At 36.6% G+C, this 15,711-nt stretch overlaps 2 protein-coding genes across 2 annotated transcripts; one reads left to right on the top strand and one right to left on the bottom strand.

Annotated features, from left to right (window-relative positions):
• The first annotated feature begins 1,149 nt into the window (after positions 1 to 1,149).
• Positions 1,150 to 3,538, top strand: LOC137726540 (uncharacterized). Its single transcript, XM_068465471.1, has 3 exons — positions 1,150 to 1,303; positions 1,428 to 1,565; positions 3,242 to 3,538. Exons 1-3 carry the CDS (start codon positions 1,213 to 1,215, stop codon positions 3,256 to 3,258), a joined length of 246 nt encoding a protein of 81 aa, XP_068321572.1. The 5' UTR covers positions 1,150 to 1,212; the 3' UTR covers positions 3,259 to 3,538.
• Positions 3,539 to 3,989: 451 nt separating this feature from the next.
• LOC137727145 (LRR receptor-like serine/threonine-protein kinase GSO1) lies at positions 3,990 to 7,970 on the bottom strand. Its single transcript, XM_068466084.1, has 2 exons — positions 4,568 to 7,970; positions 3,990 to 4,446 (listed from the first exon to the last, which is right to left on the bottom strand). The coding sequence occupies exons 1-2, from the start codon at positions 7,968 to 7,970 to the stop codon at positions 4,076 to 4,078; spliced, it is 3,774 nt and encodes a 1,257-aa protein (XP_068322185.1). The 3' UTR covers positions 3,990 to 4,075.
• Positions 7,971 to 15,711: the final 7,741 nt, after the last annotated feature.

Below are 15,711 nucleotides of genomic sequence, written 5' to 3'. Positions count from 1 at the left end.
AAAGAGATCCTTCTCCCTCATATTAGAAGGGGGCCTCTCAGTCTAAACTTGAGTCACTTTATTCTCTCAAAGGCACAAGCCTCCTTATAATTTGTTACGTTGACATAGTGGAAACTGAAGACTACACCAACATGGATGTAGCCCCATTTCATAGTGAACCATGATACATCTTTGTGTTCTTGTAATTTTTTATGTTTATTCTTGTCCCTTAGTATAAATAAATATCATTGCACAAAAAAGTTTACGTGATAAGAGTATAAAGTATCCAAATTGGAAGGGGTAACATGTTATTTGGTGAAAAACTCAAGGTCCTAAATTGAATTTAACTCTCAAAATGTCGCCTGAATTTTGCGACTGATTACAATACTTATATATGTTTAATACAATTACCATATGACGGTCAAATATTATTCATACGAATATTGTATTTAGTACAATCATCATATTAAAACATATAAGTACTGTAGTCACATTTAATACTAGGGAAACTAAATTTCTAACTAAATTTTGTAAGAAAAGTGCTAAGTAGACTCTCTAAAAAGTGGGGCTCTCCATGGACTTTTTGTCACCTCATGTTTTTTACACAATATTTTATAATCTTGACATGAGAATTGATGTTAAAGTGTGATGTGGTAGATAGTCCATAGAGAGTCCCACCTTGAGAGGGTCTCCTTAACATTTCTCATTTTGTAAACTAAATGATGTGGTTGTTAATGATTAGATTACTATTTAAGTGTTGCTTAACGTACTTATTTTCTATTGATGACACATTATTTAGTTTGCAAATTTAAGTTTAAAATTTAATATCCTTAGTATTATCTTTTTTTTTATTTCAATTGCCACTTGACACTTGAAAAGAAAAAAATGAAGCAATATATCACCTAAATTTACCAATAAGTTGTGAAATGCCACCTACATTTAACTCAATCAATTTCACTTACTACTATAATCTAATGATATTGTTTTAAACTTTTGTTAGCCAAATCTTCTGAGCGTCTTCCCCAAGCTCCATTATATCGTCCGTTAAAAAATGGAAAAAAAAACCCAGTTAGTCGATGGGTTTTTTTTTTATTATTTTGAGGTGACACAATTGCAATTTGGTAAAGAGGTCAGGTGTCAATTGAAAAAATTCCCCAATTTCATATTCACATATTTTAGCTTGTCACACGGGTAGAGAAGCAGGCAGTCCGGAGTGAAAGAAAAGGTTTGAAGATGCCGATAACTTCAACGATGGTGGGAGCTCTATTGGGGTTGGGCACCCAGATGTACTCCAACGCCCTCCGCAAGCTCCCTTACATGCGCCGTAAATTTCATCTCTTTCTTTCTCTCTCTCTCTCTCTCTCTCCCCTTTAATCACTAATCATTTCTCGGGTGATTGAATTGACTCATGAACACTAACCCCCAATTTGTCCAATGATCCGATTCAGATCCTTGGGAGCACATTCTGGGCATGGGATTGGGCGCAGTATTCGTTAACCAGCTCGTCAAATGGGACGAACAGCTCAAAGAGGACCTCGATAAAATGCTCGACAAGGCCAAGGCCGCCAACGAACGCCGTTACATAGGTATATATTTCCAACCCAATATCAAAATTCGATTCATTTCTCAATTTCTCATGATTCAAAATTGTATCTTTCGACAACCCAACAATCCCATTTGTGTTTTGGCGTCTCAATCTTTGAGCTTGGTTTTGATAAGTTCATTTTTCAGATGATTTCCGAAATATCAGAACCCCATGTCTCGTTTGAGTGTTATGACGGATCAGAATACTGTTTTCAGATCGTATTTGCTTGCAAGTGTGGTTTGGATATTGTGGAAATGCTGAATTGAAACATTTTAGGTGAAATTCTGTAGGAAATAACCATTTGTCACTCTCTCAAATTTGCTTCATTAATGTGCGACCTTTATAGAAATGTGAATTAAGAAGACAGTTTCGATTTTCCTAACCAGGAAATCCCGGTCTTCCTGATATAGGGCCATCTGAGCTCTGAACGTCATGCCAAGGTCGTATTAGCCTATCGGCCTACTAGATAATCTTACTGAATATGGATTGAAAAGAGTAATTTTTTTCATCCTTTCAATATGGCAGTCTAATCCATCCTGTGTCTTATTATATGGTTGAAAGGCAAAGATTAAAAAATTCATGCATGTGCTCTTACACCCTAAATAGTTTGCCTACTTGCATTTTTTGGCCGTCTTATTGTTGCATTTTGTCTTAATTTTTTTATCTTATATAACAAGCTGAAACGTTGGGGTTGTTTTTTTTCATCAAACTGATTGTGGATTTGAAATCTTGTCAGGAATACTTTTTTAATTCGTTGATCTGTGCATTACCCATAAATTACAAAACAGTTATGACTTAAAAAGGTTACTATGCATACTACTTCTGCAGTTTTTCCTTAAGTTAATAACTGATGGGAAAAAATAAACTTTTACGAGAGTATGAAGTGGTGCTTGGGATTATTAGGAGGTTCATCTTCTCGTGCTAATGACTCGGATTCAGGTTTAAGCTTTGTTTTGTTTGACTAGACTATGGTTGAATGATATGTACAATAAGCTGTTTTGGGTCTTGGATAAACAGATTTGCTACCTGTGTTTCAAACCCCTTCATCCCTTTGTTTTCCTGCAAAAGAATTTGGGGAGGTTCCTACAAAAAGTTCTCAAACACTGTACCCATGAAATGATGGGGATGTTACTCCACGTTGTTCCACACGTTTTATCTTTCAGATCCCTATTCATCATGTATGATTTTAAGTATACCATAGGTCAAAAGTTGTGAATTATATATCTATGCTTCCCAACTTGCAAAATCCGCCTCAATGATTACTGATTTGTTGCATTAGGAATCAAGAATACATCAATGGAAAGTGTTTTTCTCTTACCAAGTCATGATTGGTTGTGGATTATGTTTGTTGCTCTCTTTGAGAAGTAAAACTGTATTAGGAGATGCCAAGGGCTGTAACTTATTGCCTACTTATATTTTGTGGAGCACTTGAATTGCTTTACCAGTTTTTGGTTAGGTTTTTAAATTTTTTGTACGAAGTATGTACCGTACCTTTAGTAGATTCATTCGTTGGTTCACTGTAGCTCTTTTTTATTTCCTTAATGGACTTTTATTTGTGAATGAATTCAATTCAGGAAGTAAAGCGAACATATATAGTTTTTGTGATTTAATCTCAGAAAGTGTATCTTTCATCCGACTCCTTTTCTTTCCTGGCTTAATGTTTCTTCTTCATTGCAGATGAAGATGATGACTAGTTCGCGTCTGAGTTTGTTGAGGCATTTTCATACGGGATCCATGTTCTAAGAGACGGTTCGGCCTTAAAGTTTTAGGCACTTTTTGTTTTTAAATTAATGTTGATATGTTTGCAAGGCTGCTGTAAAAGCTTTCCCAATTTTCTCATCTTCTTGTGATGCATAACCTTTGAAATACTTTCATATTGCAAAGCTATATGAAAGCTGAACGGCGTGTCTTGTTCTTTAATAATACACACCGTCTTTCGCGACGAAGATTCTTCAAATTGGTTGCAAGAGTTTTCCTCCTCGTTTGTAAAGTGGTTTGGCATATTTGTTTTTGTGAAGTGGTTTGATCACGCACGAACCTGAACGAATCTGCTTAGCTTAAAAATGTACGCCTGTTAGTTAGAGCTTTTAGAAACAGTTGGACCAACTCTTCTCTTTGTTTCTAGGTTTTTGGTTCTGATCTGTCTACTCTGATGAAAAGTTACTAGATCCATAAGCATTCGCTTTCCGTCTTGACAATGTCATATTTTAAACTACTCTAATCTACAAAATCAAGCCTTGTGCACAGGGGCGGGTACGCTGCCCTGCCCAAATGGGGGATTCAATTCGAACTCAGATACTACGATTGATTCATAGATGATAACATAAACTCTCACAAACCCGATTCGCATCAGTAGCATCCAGCAACAAAATGCTGCATTATGGTTGCTAGCCCAAACCAAACAGAATGAATAAGTACGTGACAGAATTGATCCTAGTTACTCTTCGGGACAGGGTGGAATATTTATACTAACAACAAATTTTCGTCAACCTCTGAAACGCGGTTCATTACTTATGTATAAGAGTCTAAATTCTTTTTCTCAAACTCCACCGTCCGATGATTCAAAACATGTAGTAGTTGATCACACGCCTGTCGTGACGAAGGCCTCTCTGCTGGGCTGGTTTTCGTGCACTGCAGTGCGATTTCAAGAACCTGGAATGCGGCATTTTCTTCTCCGGATAATAGTGGTTTCAGTGCAGGGTCTATCAACTCTTCACGAGTAGAATCCTGCATTTCGATATGCCTCTCGACCCATCTCACCATGTCTATGTCCACGCCGAAAGATGAATCTGTCGGCATTCTCCCGCTAACAAGCTCCATTAGCACAATCCCCATGCTGTAGACATCACTCTTTTCTGATGCCTTGAGTGAATAAGCGTACTCTGGAATCATATGAAATGTTGTTAGAATCAATCGCATAGAAGAACCATGTCGAATTGAACTCGAAATTCAGTATCCAAAATAGCAAGAAAGAAGAGTATTCAAAGCATAACTGATTAGTACCTGGTGCTATGTAACCGTAGGATCCAGCGAACCATGTATTCGATTCTGTGTTGGACTCGTAAGTCTCGTTAAGTGTCTTGGCAAGGCCAAAATCCCCAAGATGTGCTTCCATGTTGGAATCTAGCAGGACATTGCTCGACTTAATGTCCCTGTGAATGATCTTTGGCACACAGTCATGGTGGAGATACTCCACTCCTTGAGCTAATCCAACAGCAATCTTTAGCCTCGCCTCCCAATCAAGGCTCTTCTTCTTGTTACTTTGTTGTTGGTGTATCCAATCATACACGCTTCCATTCTCCATGTACTCGTATATCAACAGATTGGAGCCTGCTCCTTTGTCGCTGCAGTACCCCATTAACTTCACCAGATGCCGGTGTCTTATCCTCCCAAGCGTCTTAATCTCCGTCGTGAAGCTTTTATTTGCCATAAGATCGTCTTTATACAAAATCTTTTTTACTGCCACAGTTTCTCCTGTGCGCAGTTCAGCTTTGTAAATTACTCCTGACCCTCCTGAGCCAATTACAAACTCGTTGCTCAGATTCTTCGTGGCGTCCATGATGTCTTTCCATTTGATATCCGGCTTGACAGAACCATTTGAGAAGAGCAGTCTTCGCTGAGCATGGGAAGAACTGGTCGAGTACAAGCAGTTCATGCCACTGGCTTTTCGAAAAGCTTCTCGCTTGTGTTTCAAGAGAGAAGCAGCTCCAAATATCAGCAGAGCAATTGCAGATAGAGTACATATGGCAGCAATGGCTACCACCACCGATTCTCTAGGCCCCGTCTGCTTCTTTCTGCCAATGCAGCTTCCAAGAGGGCTTCCACAAAGATGAAAGTTTCCTGTGAAGGCATCAGCTGGCCAGTGCGAGAGTTGCTTGCTCAACTTTCCTTGTAGGTCGTTGTAAGAGAGATTAAGCTTTCCCAAGCTGATCATCCCACCAAGCGGGGAAGGAACTTCTCCAACAAGTTGGTTGTGAGATAGATCTAGGGCTTCAAGTTTCGACAGTGACCCAATAGAGGCTGGAATCTGACCACTCAAATTATTGTAACTGAGGTCTAAAATGCTCTGAAGATTTTGGAGTTGTCCAAGCTCATAGGGTATGTCACCATCAAATCTGTTCTGTGAGAGCTGAAGCTCATACAGCTTGCCTAGTTTCCCAATAGCCGGAGGAATTGGCCCCGAAAACTGGTTGTGGTCGAGGTTTAGGACGTTAAGCAATTCCAGGTTACCAATCCTAGCAGGGAGGGTTCCATTGAGAGAATTCTCACTCATAGAAAGCACTAGCAGTTTAGAACAATTGAACAATTCATTAGGAAGAGGCCCGGTGAAGCGATTTGAGGACAGCTTCAGCTCTCCTAACTGAGGCAAACCTCCAAACCACCGCGGAACTGTGCCCGAAAGGAGGTTGTCGTTCAAGTCAATGTGGGACAGTTTCTTGCAGGATGAAAGCTCATCCGGTATTGATCCAGTGAGCGAATTTCCGGACACATCCAGCAGTGATAGCTCACTGATATTCCCCAATGCGTGTGGGATTTTACCAGTAAACTGATTCTTCCCCAATCTCAACCTTTCAAGAGATTTCGAATTTCCTAGCCGGGAAGGAATCTCATGATCAAATGCATTGTCAGTCACATCAAACGAAAGAAACGAACTCGAGCCACACAATGCAGCAATGCTCCCATTCAACTTGTTTCTCGACAAATTCACTCTAGTCAAATTTGCCATATGAGCCAATGTATCAGGAAGATTACCTTCAAGCGAGTTGTTGTACAGCATGAACTGCTCCATTGCCTGAAGGGACCCGAAAGTTATCGGTATCCCGCCGGATAAACGGTTATCCGCCAAGTCCAGAATAGTCAGCTTGTGACAGTTCCCCAAGGTGGCGGGAATCTCACCCACCAGCTCGTTCTGCCTGATATGAAGGAAGTTCAAATCTTTGAGCCTCCCAATGGTAATCGGAATCTCCCCACTAAACCGGTTTCCGAAAAAATCGATCATCTGCATGCTCGAACAGTTGCCAATCTCCATTGGGATTTCTCCGGAGAGCTGGTTGTCGTACAGATACAGAATCTCAAGATCCCCAAGCATTCCAATCTCGTTCGGCAGAGGACCCACCAAGTTATTGTGGTACAGAACAAGTGACTGCAGATTGCTGAGGTTTGATATCATTGGAGAAATCGAACCCAGCAAGCTGTTGTTGTGGAGCAACAGATCAGTCAGCCCCACCAGTCCATAAATCTCGTCTGGGATTGACCCGTTGAGCAAGTTATTGGACAAGTCGAGCTGCTTCATTGATCGGCATTGGCCTAATTCTGCTGGGATTTCGCCAAAAATTCCGGAATCCGAAATCATCAGGTGCTCCAAACTTGTTGTGTTGGAACATAGATTTCTTGGTATGACACCGGAAAGATTGTTGTTTGATAAAACTAAGGTTGCCAGCTGAGACATGGTGCCGAATACGTCGGGAATTCCTCCTGTGAGCTTGTTCATGGATAAATCAAGACTCTGAAGATTGGGCAGTTGAGATATGGACTTTGGGACTGGACCTTCAAGTTGGTTCCCCATGAAATTCATGTATTCGAGTTGACTCAGTTCACCGAGTTGACTTGGGATTTGGCCAGTGAGGCTGTTGTTGCCGAAATTCAGGAGCTCGAGGTTGCTGAGACGGCCGAGCTCCACGGGGATTGTTCCGTTGAGTGTATTGTTAGCAGCTGTGAATACAGTGAGGCTCGAACAGTTCCCCAACTCGGCCGGAATCGGACCCTCGAGCTGATTGAGCTGCAGGATTAAGTTCTCCAGTAGGCCGAGTCGGCCGAGTTGGGGAGGTATTGGACCGTTGAGGTTGCATGAGGCCAAACCGAGCGTGACCAAATTGACAAGATTGCCCAAAGTGGCGGGAATGGACCCAGTGAGCCCATTGTCACCGATTCTCATGACTCGGAGACTCGTCAGCGAGCCGAGCTGAGTCGGAATGGGCCCATTGAGCTGGTTCGAAAAGAGAAGCAAAGATTCCAAGGACGTGAGGTTAGTGAGGGTTGGCGGGATGGGACCCGAGAGGCGGTTAGAAGAAAGATCAAGGTGAAGCAGGTTTTGCAAACTACCGAGAGAGGGAGATATCGACCCGGCGAGTGACGAGTCGGAAAGGTTGAGCCCCACCACTTGGACCGAGTTGTCCACCGAGTCAAACCCACAAGTCACACCCCTCCACTTACAAAAAATTTGGTCGCTTTCGGACCATCCATGCAAAACATTTTCTGGGTCTTCCACAATTGCCCTCTTCACCTCCAAAAGAACGCTCAAAGTTGTATTTCCGTCGAGCTTTCCCTCACAGGACATAAGCCCTAATGAAAGATGCAGAAACAGAGCAAAAAAAAGTGGCAAAATTGCATCTGTTACTAAAGCCATTTTTTCTTGACAAAAACAGAGCAGCTCGAAGCTAGATTATGAACTTGTTGGAATCAACTGTTTCATTGATGCGTAAGTGTAAAGCTTGCATCTTTAATGTGGGTGTGCTGATAAATCTTTGGGTGGTTGAATGTTGGTCTTGGGTTTTGAGTGCTTGCATGCGAGGGTATGCATGGAAGATTGAATTGGGCGGTAATTGCATGCATTGGAAATTTGGGTTTTCTTTTCTTGCAGGTGTGTTTATGATGGCTGCCTAAAAACGAGTGCAAATCTAGTGAGAGAGAGAGAGAGAGAGAGAATCAATGAGGCTACAAGTTCTTTGTCAGCTGTGCTGCAACTGCAAACTGCAAATTCCCATTAATGTGACAACAACACAAGTTCTTAAATAATGGGATAAAGTTGGATTGAGAATTCAGAAGGTCAAACTAGGTCAGAGAAAGAACAAGAGATTATTTATATATGAAAAATTAGTATCTGGTTTTTAATTTTTAATGTTTATTGGTTAAGATCTTATTAATTTTTAGATTTTAATCAAGGTCTTTAACATTAATATATTAATGAATTACATGTAAATTACATAATTTTTATAATAAAAAATAAAAATTGATTTAGAGTTTTAATACTCACACTCTTATTAAACTACTTATTAATTTTCAATTCAAACATTTCCAAAATATAAAAAACAAAATTATAATAAGTTTGTACTCATTAAATTAATTTTTTAATTTTTTAATTTTATATGTTTTGTACTCATTAAATTAATTTTTTAATTTTTTAATTTTATATGTACCCATTTTTAAATATACCAATTTGTTATATGAAAAATGTACCAGTTTTTTAATATAAAATTCATTCGATCTTTTCTCTAATCTATTTTTGAAAACTTATATGGGTACATTCTATTTCGTTGATTTGAGAATGTATTCATGTCAAGTTTAATAGAAGAAATTTAATAATGTTATTAAGCCTAATATCAATTTTTTTTTTTTTTTTTGTGTTTTTGAAGAATGTACCCATGTTTTGGTACAATAATTTTTTGGTTAGTTTTGATGAATGTATCCATGTATACACACACACATCCCGGCCCAGGCTCCCACCACATCCTAAGCTTGATTTCACCGTAGCACGATATTGTCCGCTTTGAGCCCCTACCACACCCTCACGGTTTTGCTTATGGGAACTCACATGAGAATTTCTTAGTAGGTCACCCATCCTGGGATTGCTCTTGCGCGAACTCGCTTAACTTCGGAGTTCCTACGAAACTTGAAACCAATGAGCTCTCAAAAAGCCTCGTTCTAGGTAGAGATGAGAATATCCATATAAGACTTAGAGAATCCTCTTCCCTAGGTGATGTGGGATCTTACAATTAGGGAGTATAATTCATCTTTAATATTTTTAATCCCATAAATTATGAGTTTTATTTAAAATCTCATTATATAGATAACCACAAAATTTATTTTTAATTTAAAAATATAATAACCTACATATAAATACATTATTACATTAATGTCAGGAACTTCAATAAAAAAACTAAAAACTACAAAGGTTTCAGTTAAAGAACATTGGTAGTTAGAGACTGCATCTAAAGTGTTCCATTTATATATTTAAGAAAAATAGTTTTATAATTGAATATATATGTGTAAATGTTTGTAAAATATATATATATATATATATATATATATGTGTGAATAGGTTCACGAAAGGTCAGAGTATTTAAGAAATTTGCAGTGAAGAAAAAGAAAACAGAAGAAAAAACAGAGTGAAGTGAATGTGAAGATATGGGCTTACATGGGAGAAGATACAGTGGTTGGGTGATCGACAGAGGACGATGTTTGTGGGTTTGCAAATTGGTGTGTTAGCTCAAAAATGACCGAGTCCCTACATAAAGTGAGCGGTTGAATTTCCAAATTTAAGGCAATCAAAACTACATGAATATTTGATTATTTCTGCACTTGAAAGTTGCAAGCTTTACAAAGTCAACAGAGTCCCCCCAAACCCTAGTCATTCCCTACGTAACCCAATTAACTTACTACAAAAGTTCCATCATACACTTTATATAATTTAATTTTATCAAGAATAATGCTTGTGTCCCGTTTTGGAGAATGAACTCATTCTCCTATTTTCAAATAACGTATTTTTACCATGTAAATTTCATAACTGGAATCGTTCAATTTCTTTATAGTTATTTGAAGATCGTCCCTACAAAAAATAATTAAAATCGGATTTGGTTTTGTCATTCATACGTATCAAATAAATCAATTGTGCATGTACCAAGTAACGTATTCATGATGAACCATCCATTTATTTAACAACTGGATGAGTAAATAATCTCTGATTCGAATGATTTTTTGTGAGAATGATCTCCAAATGGAGATTGAGAAATGGAACAGTTCCAATTATAAAATTTCTATAGTGAAGATACGTTATTTTGCAAGTGAGGAAATTAGTTCATTCCCATGGAACAAAAATATTATCCTTATAGTAATAATCATGTTTTGGTAGCTTGCTTGAGGCTTAGTTGTATGATTAAAATGTAATACCATATAGTTTATGACATGCTTATTGGGTTTGAGATACCAAATCCTCATATGTGCTTTTGTGGCCATTCAATAATCATAGTTGTTGGATAAGCTTGATTGGTAGCATGCAATTGCAAACCCTATGTTTACTCCAATTAATTTGTGTATTAATTATTTGTTTTTGTTTGCCCTCTCAATTATCTAAACTTTGTTATTTAATCAAACTTCTAACGCATAATAATTCTTATAATCTAACCTCGAATTTCTGTATGCCAACAAATCGAATCCAACCTACTTTGGCAAATTAAATGGCCAAGATAATGCCTGGAATATAGAATGATACATCATTTGTCATTATACAAATGATAAAATATATGTGTTAATTTATGTACTTGTCATTGATAAAGATTCTTGTGAATGTGGAAAAATTATTGTTAGTATCTGAACACAGCTGTTATACAGTATAATTAATCAGTTTACATGTTATAATATAAATGAACGATGAGTTTATGCTTTAAGGTTTAGCTAGTTTATCAACGAATATTAGTCAGTGTTCTAAAACTCAGGCTCGGCGGCCGCCTAGACGGCGCCTAGGTGCTCAACGGCGGCCCACCGCCCTGATTATACCAAAATCGTTCAATCAGTCGGCTAGACTATTAAGCGGCGCCTGGAAGGCCGCCTGAGAGGGCTAGGCGGCCTTGACGGTCTCTGGGCGGTTCTGCATCTTAAGAATTATCGCTGGAAAAGCTGTGCATCTCCGCCGTCTTGCTGCGATTTCGTCTTGTCCTTGCTTCTTGTTCCCTCTCTGCGTGCGTAGAAGAGGAGTCGCATAGAACATTTGACGAGAGAGAGCTCTATAAAATTGCAATTTTCAAAGAAGAAGAATGCGACGGTGCAGAGCTCTGTAAAATTGCAATTAGCAGAGGAGAAGAATGAGACGGCACAGAGGTTCTGTTGTTGGCTAGGGTTTGAGATAGGATTTCAAGTCGCTGACATTCCTTTTAAAATTAGAGAATAAAATATATTTATTTATTTAATATGAAAACAAGGCCCAATCCTTTTTGAAATGAAAAATAAGGCCCAACGATTAAAACATATAAGATTTAGAAAAAGCATTATAAAACCAAGAGAGAAAGAACCCCATAATTTTAGATATATACTCATATTTTATAATAATATATATATAATAAATTAACCAATATGTCAATTTATTTTGTAATTTATGCATCTCAATACAATTATATATTTTTTTTAAGTATAAAGAGACACCTATTTATACGATTTTACTTAAATCCGTCTAGTCCGTCTAGGCGCCCGCATAGACCTCGTCTACCCACTTAGGCGCTAGGTCCTAACCCACCGTCCGACTAGCGCCTAACGTCTTTTAGAATCTTGATATTAGTAATGGTTGTGTTCTAACATTTGCAATTATTTGGATAAAACCTCCTACTTAAGAACATTATCTTAATAATTAATTCATTAGCTAGCTATGTCTAATCTTCAACACAGAGGTATAGCGTCATGAATAGTCTTCTTCATGGTAGGCCATGCCCTTCCAGGCTTCCACATTTACATCAATAATTCCATCAAGTTGAAAATAAAACAAAAAACGCAGGTGTCAGTTTATACGAAAGTATATATTACTTACAAGTTAACAAGTATGAGTTTATTTGGTAAGCATGCAACGACTCAACACTCATCCTTCTCCAACCATAAAATGTGCTGAGATCCTTTTGTATAACATGGTGTTTTTTGGTCTTGAAATTGTGAACCGAGTGAGACTCAAATCTATATCTGCCATAAGAGAGATTTTTTAATATGTTAGGAACACGAACCGAACTGATTGGTACACTAAATATAATAATACAATTCGTTCGAAACTTAACCATTTATATTAAATATTTAGTGTACCGAGCTGTATTTTCAACACAATAAAAAATTTCTCCTGCCATAGAATCTAATCGAAGTAGGCTCACATTCACATATCTTTTTACCTTAACCTCCAACAACTGATAATAATTGATAACATTCACACTCTAATTCATTAAATATATTATTGCTGTATAAAATATACAAGCAAGTATACCATGCATGTGGGCCTCTGTTTCATCCACCAACCTCTTAACATGTATAAAACAGATCATTGTTGCATGCATGGAGTCACCCAGCTAATTTTGGTGAGAAGTTCATGTTATATCAGACATTTCATGTCTTATTTATCAATCTAAATCATACAAAGGAAGTGAATTATTGATTAGATATCTGGTCCAATTAAATTTCTCAACGGACAGTATTACTTTCTAATACTCTTAAAAGTACTGGATTTTCTTTAGTATATATGCTTTGAGCCTTTGGTGCATTTTATATTTTGGGGATTTTTTTATTTTTAAAAAAAATTCACTCAAAGATACAATAATTAAGATTTTGGAAACTCTAAAAACACTTAGGTATAGAATTTCTTGGACATAATAGAAATTTTCTTTTTCGTAAAAACATTGCTAGTTTTGTCACTCACTCATTCAAAGTTAATCTAAATCGTTGATGCATGTGGTCTGTTGAGCATGGTGTGAAGCTCAACCGCCTTCTACTATATATTTATTGTTGGAAAAGTGAGCAATTTGGTGTATTTTAGGTCATTATATTTTTGATATTTTATATGTAGGGTACTTTTCTAGTAGGATAGACGGTGTGATTCCTTTCCTATCATTTACTAGGGTTTCTTGTTTGTTTAAAATTATCTTGAAAATTGTTATTGGCATTCCAAAAATATCATTTTGCACTCCAAACTTTTTATAATTAGAAAGAAAAATACACTTATGAGGAATGTATAACGAGGTTTTTGAAGTACTAATAACAGTTCACATTATCTTTATGAACACTCTTTGTAATTAATTAGTAGAAGAATATGTATTATTTTTCTTTATTTTACTTCATGAAATAAAAAATTTGTAATAATTTTCTTTTGTCCCTTGATTTGTTAACAAATCTCTTAAAAAAAGCTTGTTTTCAAGAAATATAGAAATTCTCAAGGGAACATTATTTCTTTTTCATTATTATTAACTCCAAATGGCCCTGGACTGATCACTGATAAAAGTCTAGCTTGAGTTTCACAACAAGTATGTTGTCCTGGCTTCATTAAACTAAGAGAGAACGATTGTTGTGCTTGTTGATTTTCAACACCAACTAGCTATTTAATTTGTCAATCAAATGTTAAAGTTTAAACCCGTGATAGCAATACATTAAAAAAAACTTACTATATCTGCAATGGTTTAGTAATTATACTATAAATTACGTAAGGATCAGAAGAATATTAACTTTTCAACCGTTAATTATTTCCAAAATTAAGCAAGCCTGGATATGCATGCAATATTCCTCACAGATTAATATTAATTATAAGTAATCTATGCTATACGTGTACACGCTAGAATCATGAACACGAGGGTGAAAGCTTGGACGAATTAACGAGTGGTTAGACACTTACAAAATGGTATAGATAAATAAATTGTACAATTATATGCCTTATGTTCTTAGTCCAAGAGAATACGACATAGACGATGGTACTTTTAATAGACTACGTAATCGAACCATGATCACCTGATTCACAATATATCATCATTGTTGATTCATAATATTTTATAATAAATGTTAATTAATATCCAATAAGAGAAATAATACACTATTGTAAATGTAGGTTAACTTGTCCCTTAGTACTACAGTCTAGTGATATTCATCGTCATTTGTAACTTGTAAATAACTTGTAAATAAGAGGTCTTAGGTTCGATATATTCTCACCAAAGGTGAATTTGAATCACATTATTGCTAGCCTATTGTAAGGCTAAGCCCACCTCTTTTCTCTTAATGTAGATAATATCGTTTGTTAAAAAAATATAGATTAAGTTAATCGGCTAAAGCAATGTACCCACCCCTTTAGCACCTAAGTCATGCATTACTTGGATTCATCATTTGAACTTTATTTTCTGGTACATAATTCAAAATTTCAGAAGCCTGTATCAAATTTATATAAAAATATTTGACATTTATCAAATTTATATAGAAATATTTAACATACAAAATAACTGTCAATGATGAGGATGACCATAGATGATAGAACAAATGAGGGGTAGGTAAGAACATGCATGATGCAGGGACAGCTAAGACCAACGCTTCTCGTTGCTTAATTTGCAACATAAATTCTTAAACATAGATTACTTGATATCATTATTTTAAGGATTTGAATTACACAAGCTTTCCTTTGTCTCTTTTTTTCCCAACTCCATCCCAAACTTTCGAGTGACGTACCTATCTTAATTTTAACCTTATTATCTCAACAACTGAACGGTTTCTTGAAATTTGTGCTATTAGTGACAACATATTTGGTTAATTTAACCATAACCAATGTGGTTTTAACATCATCAAGCATTTTACAAATTGTGTTTAGGCACTGTGGTATTCACCAACTTAAAAAACTTGGGATTTCAGTAGAGCATAACAAAAAGTGATTGTATGGATGAGGGTTTAGGTCATCATCCTAAGACCATCTCCAACCAAAAGGTTCAGAAGGCCGAAAATAGTTTGAAAACAGTCTCCAACAGAGGACCAAGGCAAAGGGCTCGTGAACCCCACTGGACAAAAAAGGGCCATAGGGCCAACCGGCCGAGCCCGGGCCAGGTTGAAATTAAAAAAAGCAACAGCTAGCCGTTATGTTTAAATTTTTTTTGTTTTAAAAATTGTAAAAATCCATTTTCCCCCCTATAACTTCTAAACCATTAAACATTACATAACATTAAGTAACATGAAACAAATATAACTTAAACAACGTGAACAAAGATTTTTAAAAAACTTAAACAACTTAAACAACATAACATTATAAAAAACATTTAACAACATGAAACTTAAATAACATTTTTAAAAACATTTAACAACATACAACTTAAACGCCTACTCCATGCTATTTTTGGCCCAAAGATGTGCAACAAGATCTTGTTGTAGGTACTTATTTGTGGCATGGGAACGTATCATTCTATAGCCTTATGTACTCATTTATAGAGATAGTACCAGTTCTTGGATTGAAAGACAAATAGGCTCATCATATATTTTTGCACAAGCCCTTTTTGACCTATTTAGATCATCTTGGTTGTCATTCGGACTCTCCATCAATATACCTATCTCGCTCATATTACACTATAATATTGTGTAATATGATGCAAGACATCATAATGGAG

Source organism: Pyrus communis, chromosome 2 (assembly GCF_963583255.1).
Source record: "Pyrus communis chromosome 2, drPyrComm1.1, whole genome shotgun sequence".
NCBI lineage: Eukaryota > Viridiplantae > Streptophyta > Magnoliopsida > Rosales > Rosaceae > Pyrus > Pyrus communis.
The sequence above is the reverse complement of the archived record's forward strand: the minus strand, read 5'-3'. Positions and strand labels throughout refer to the sequence as shown.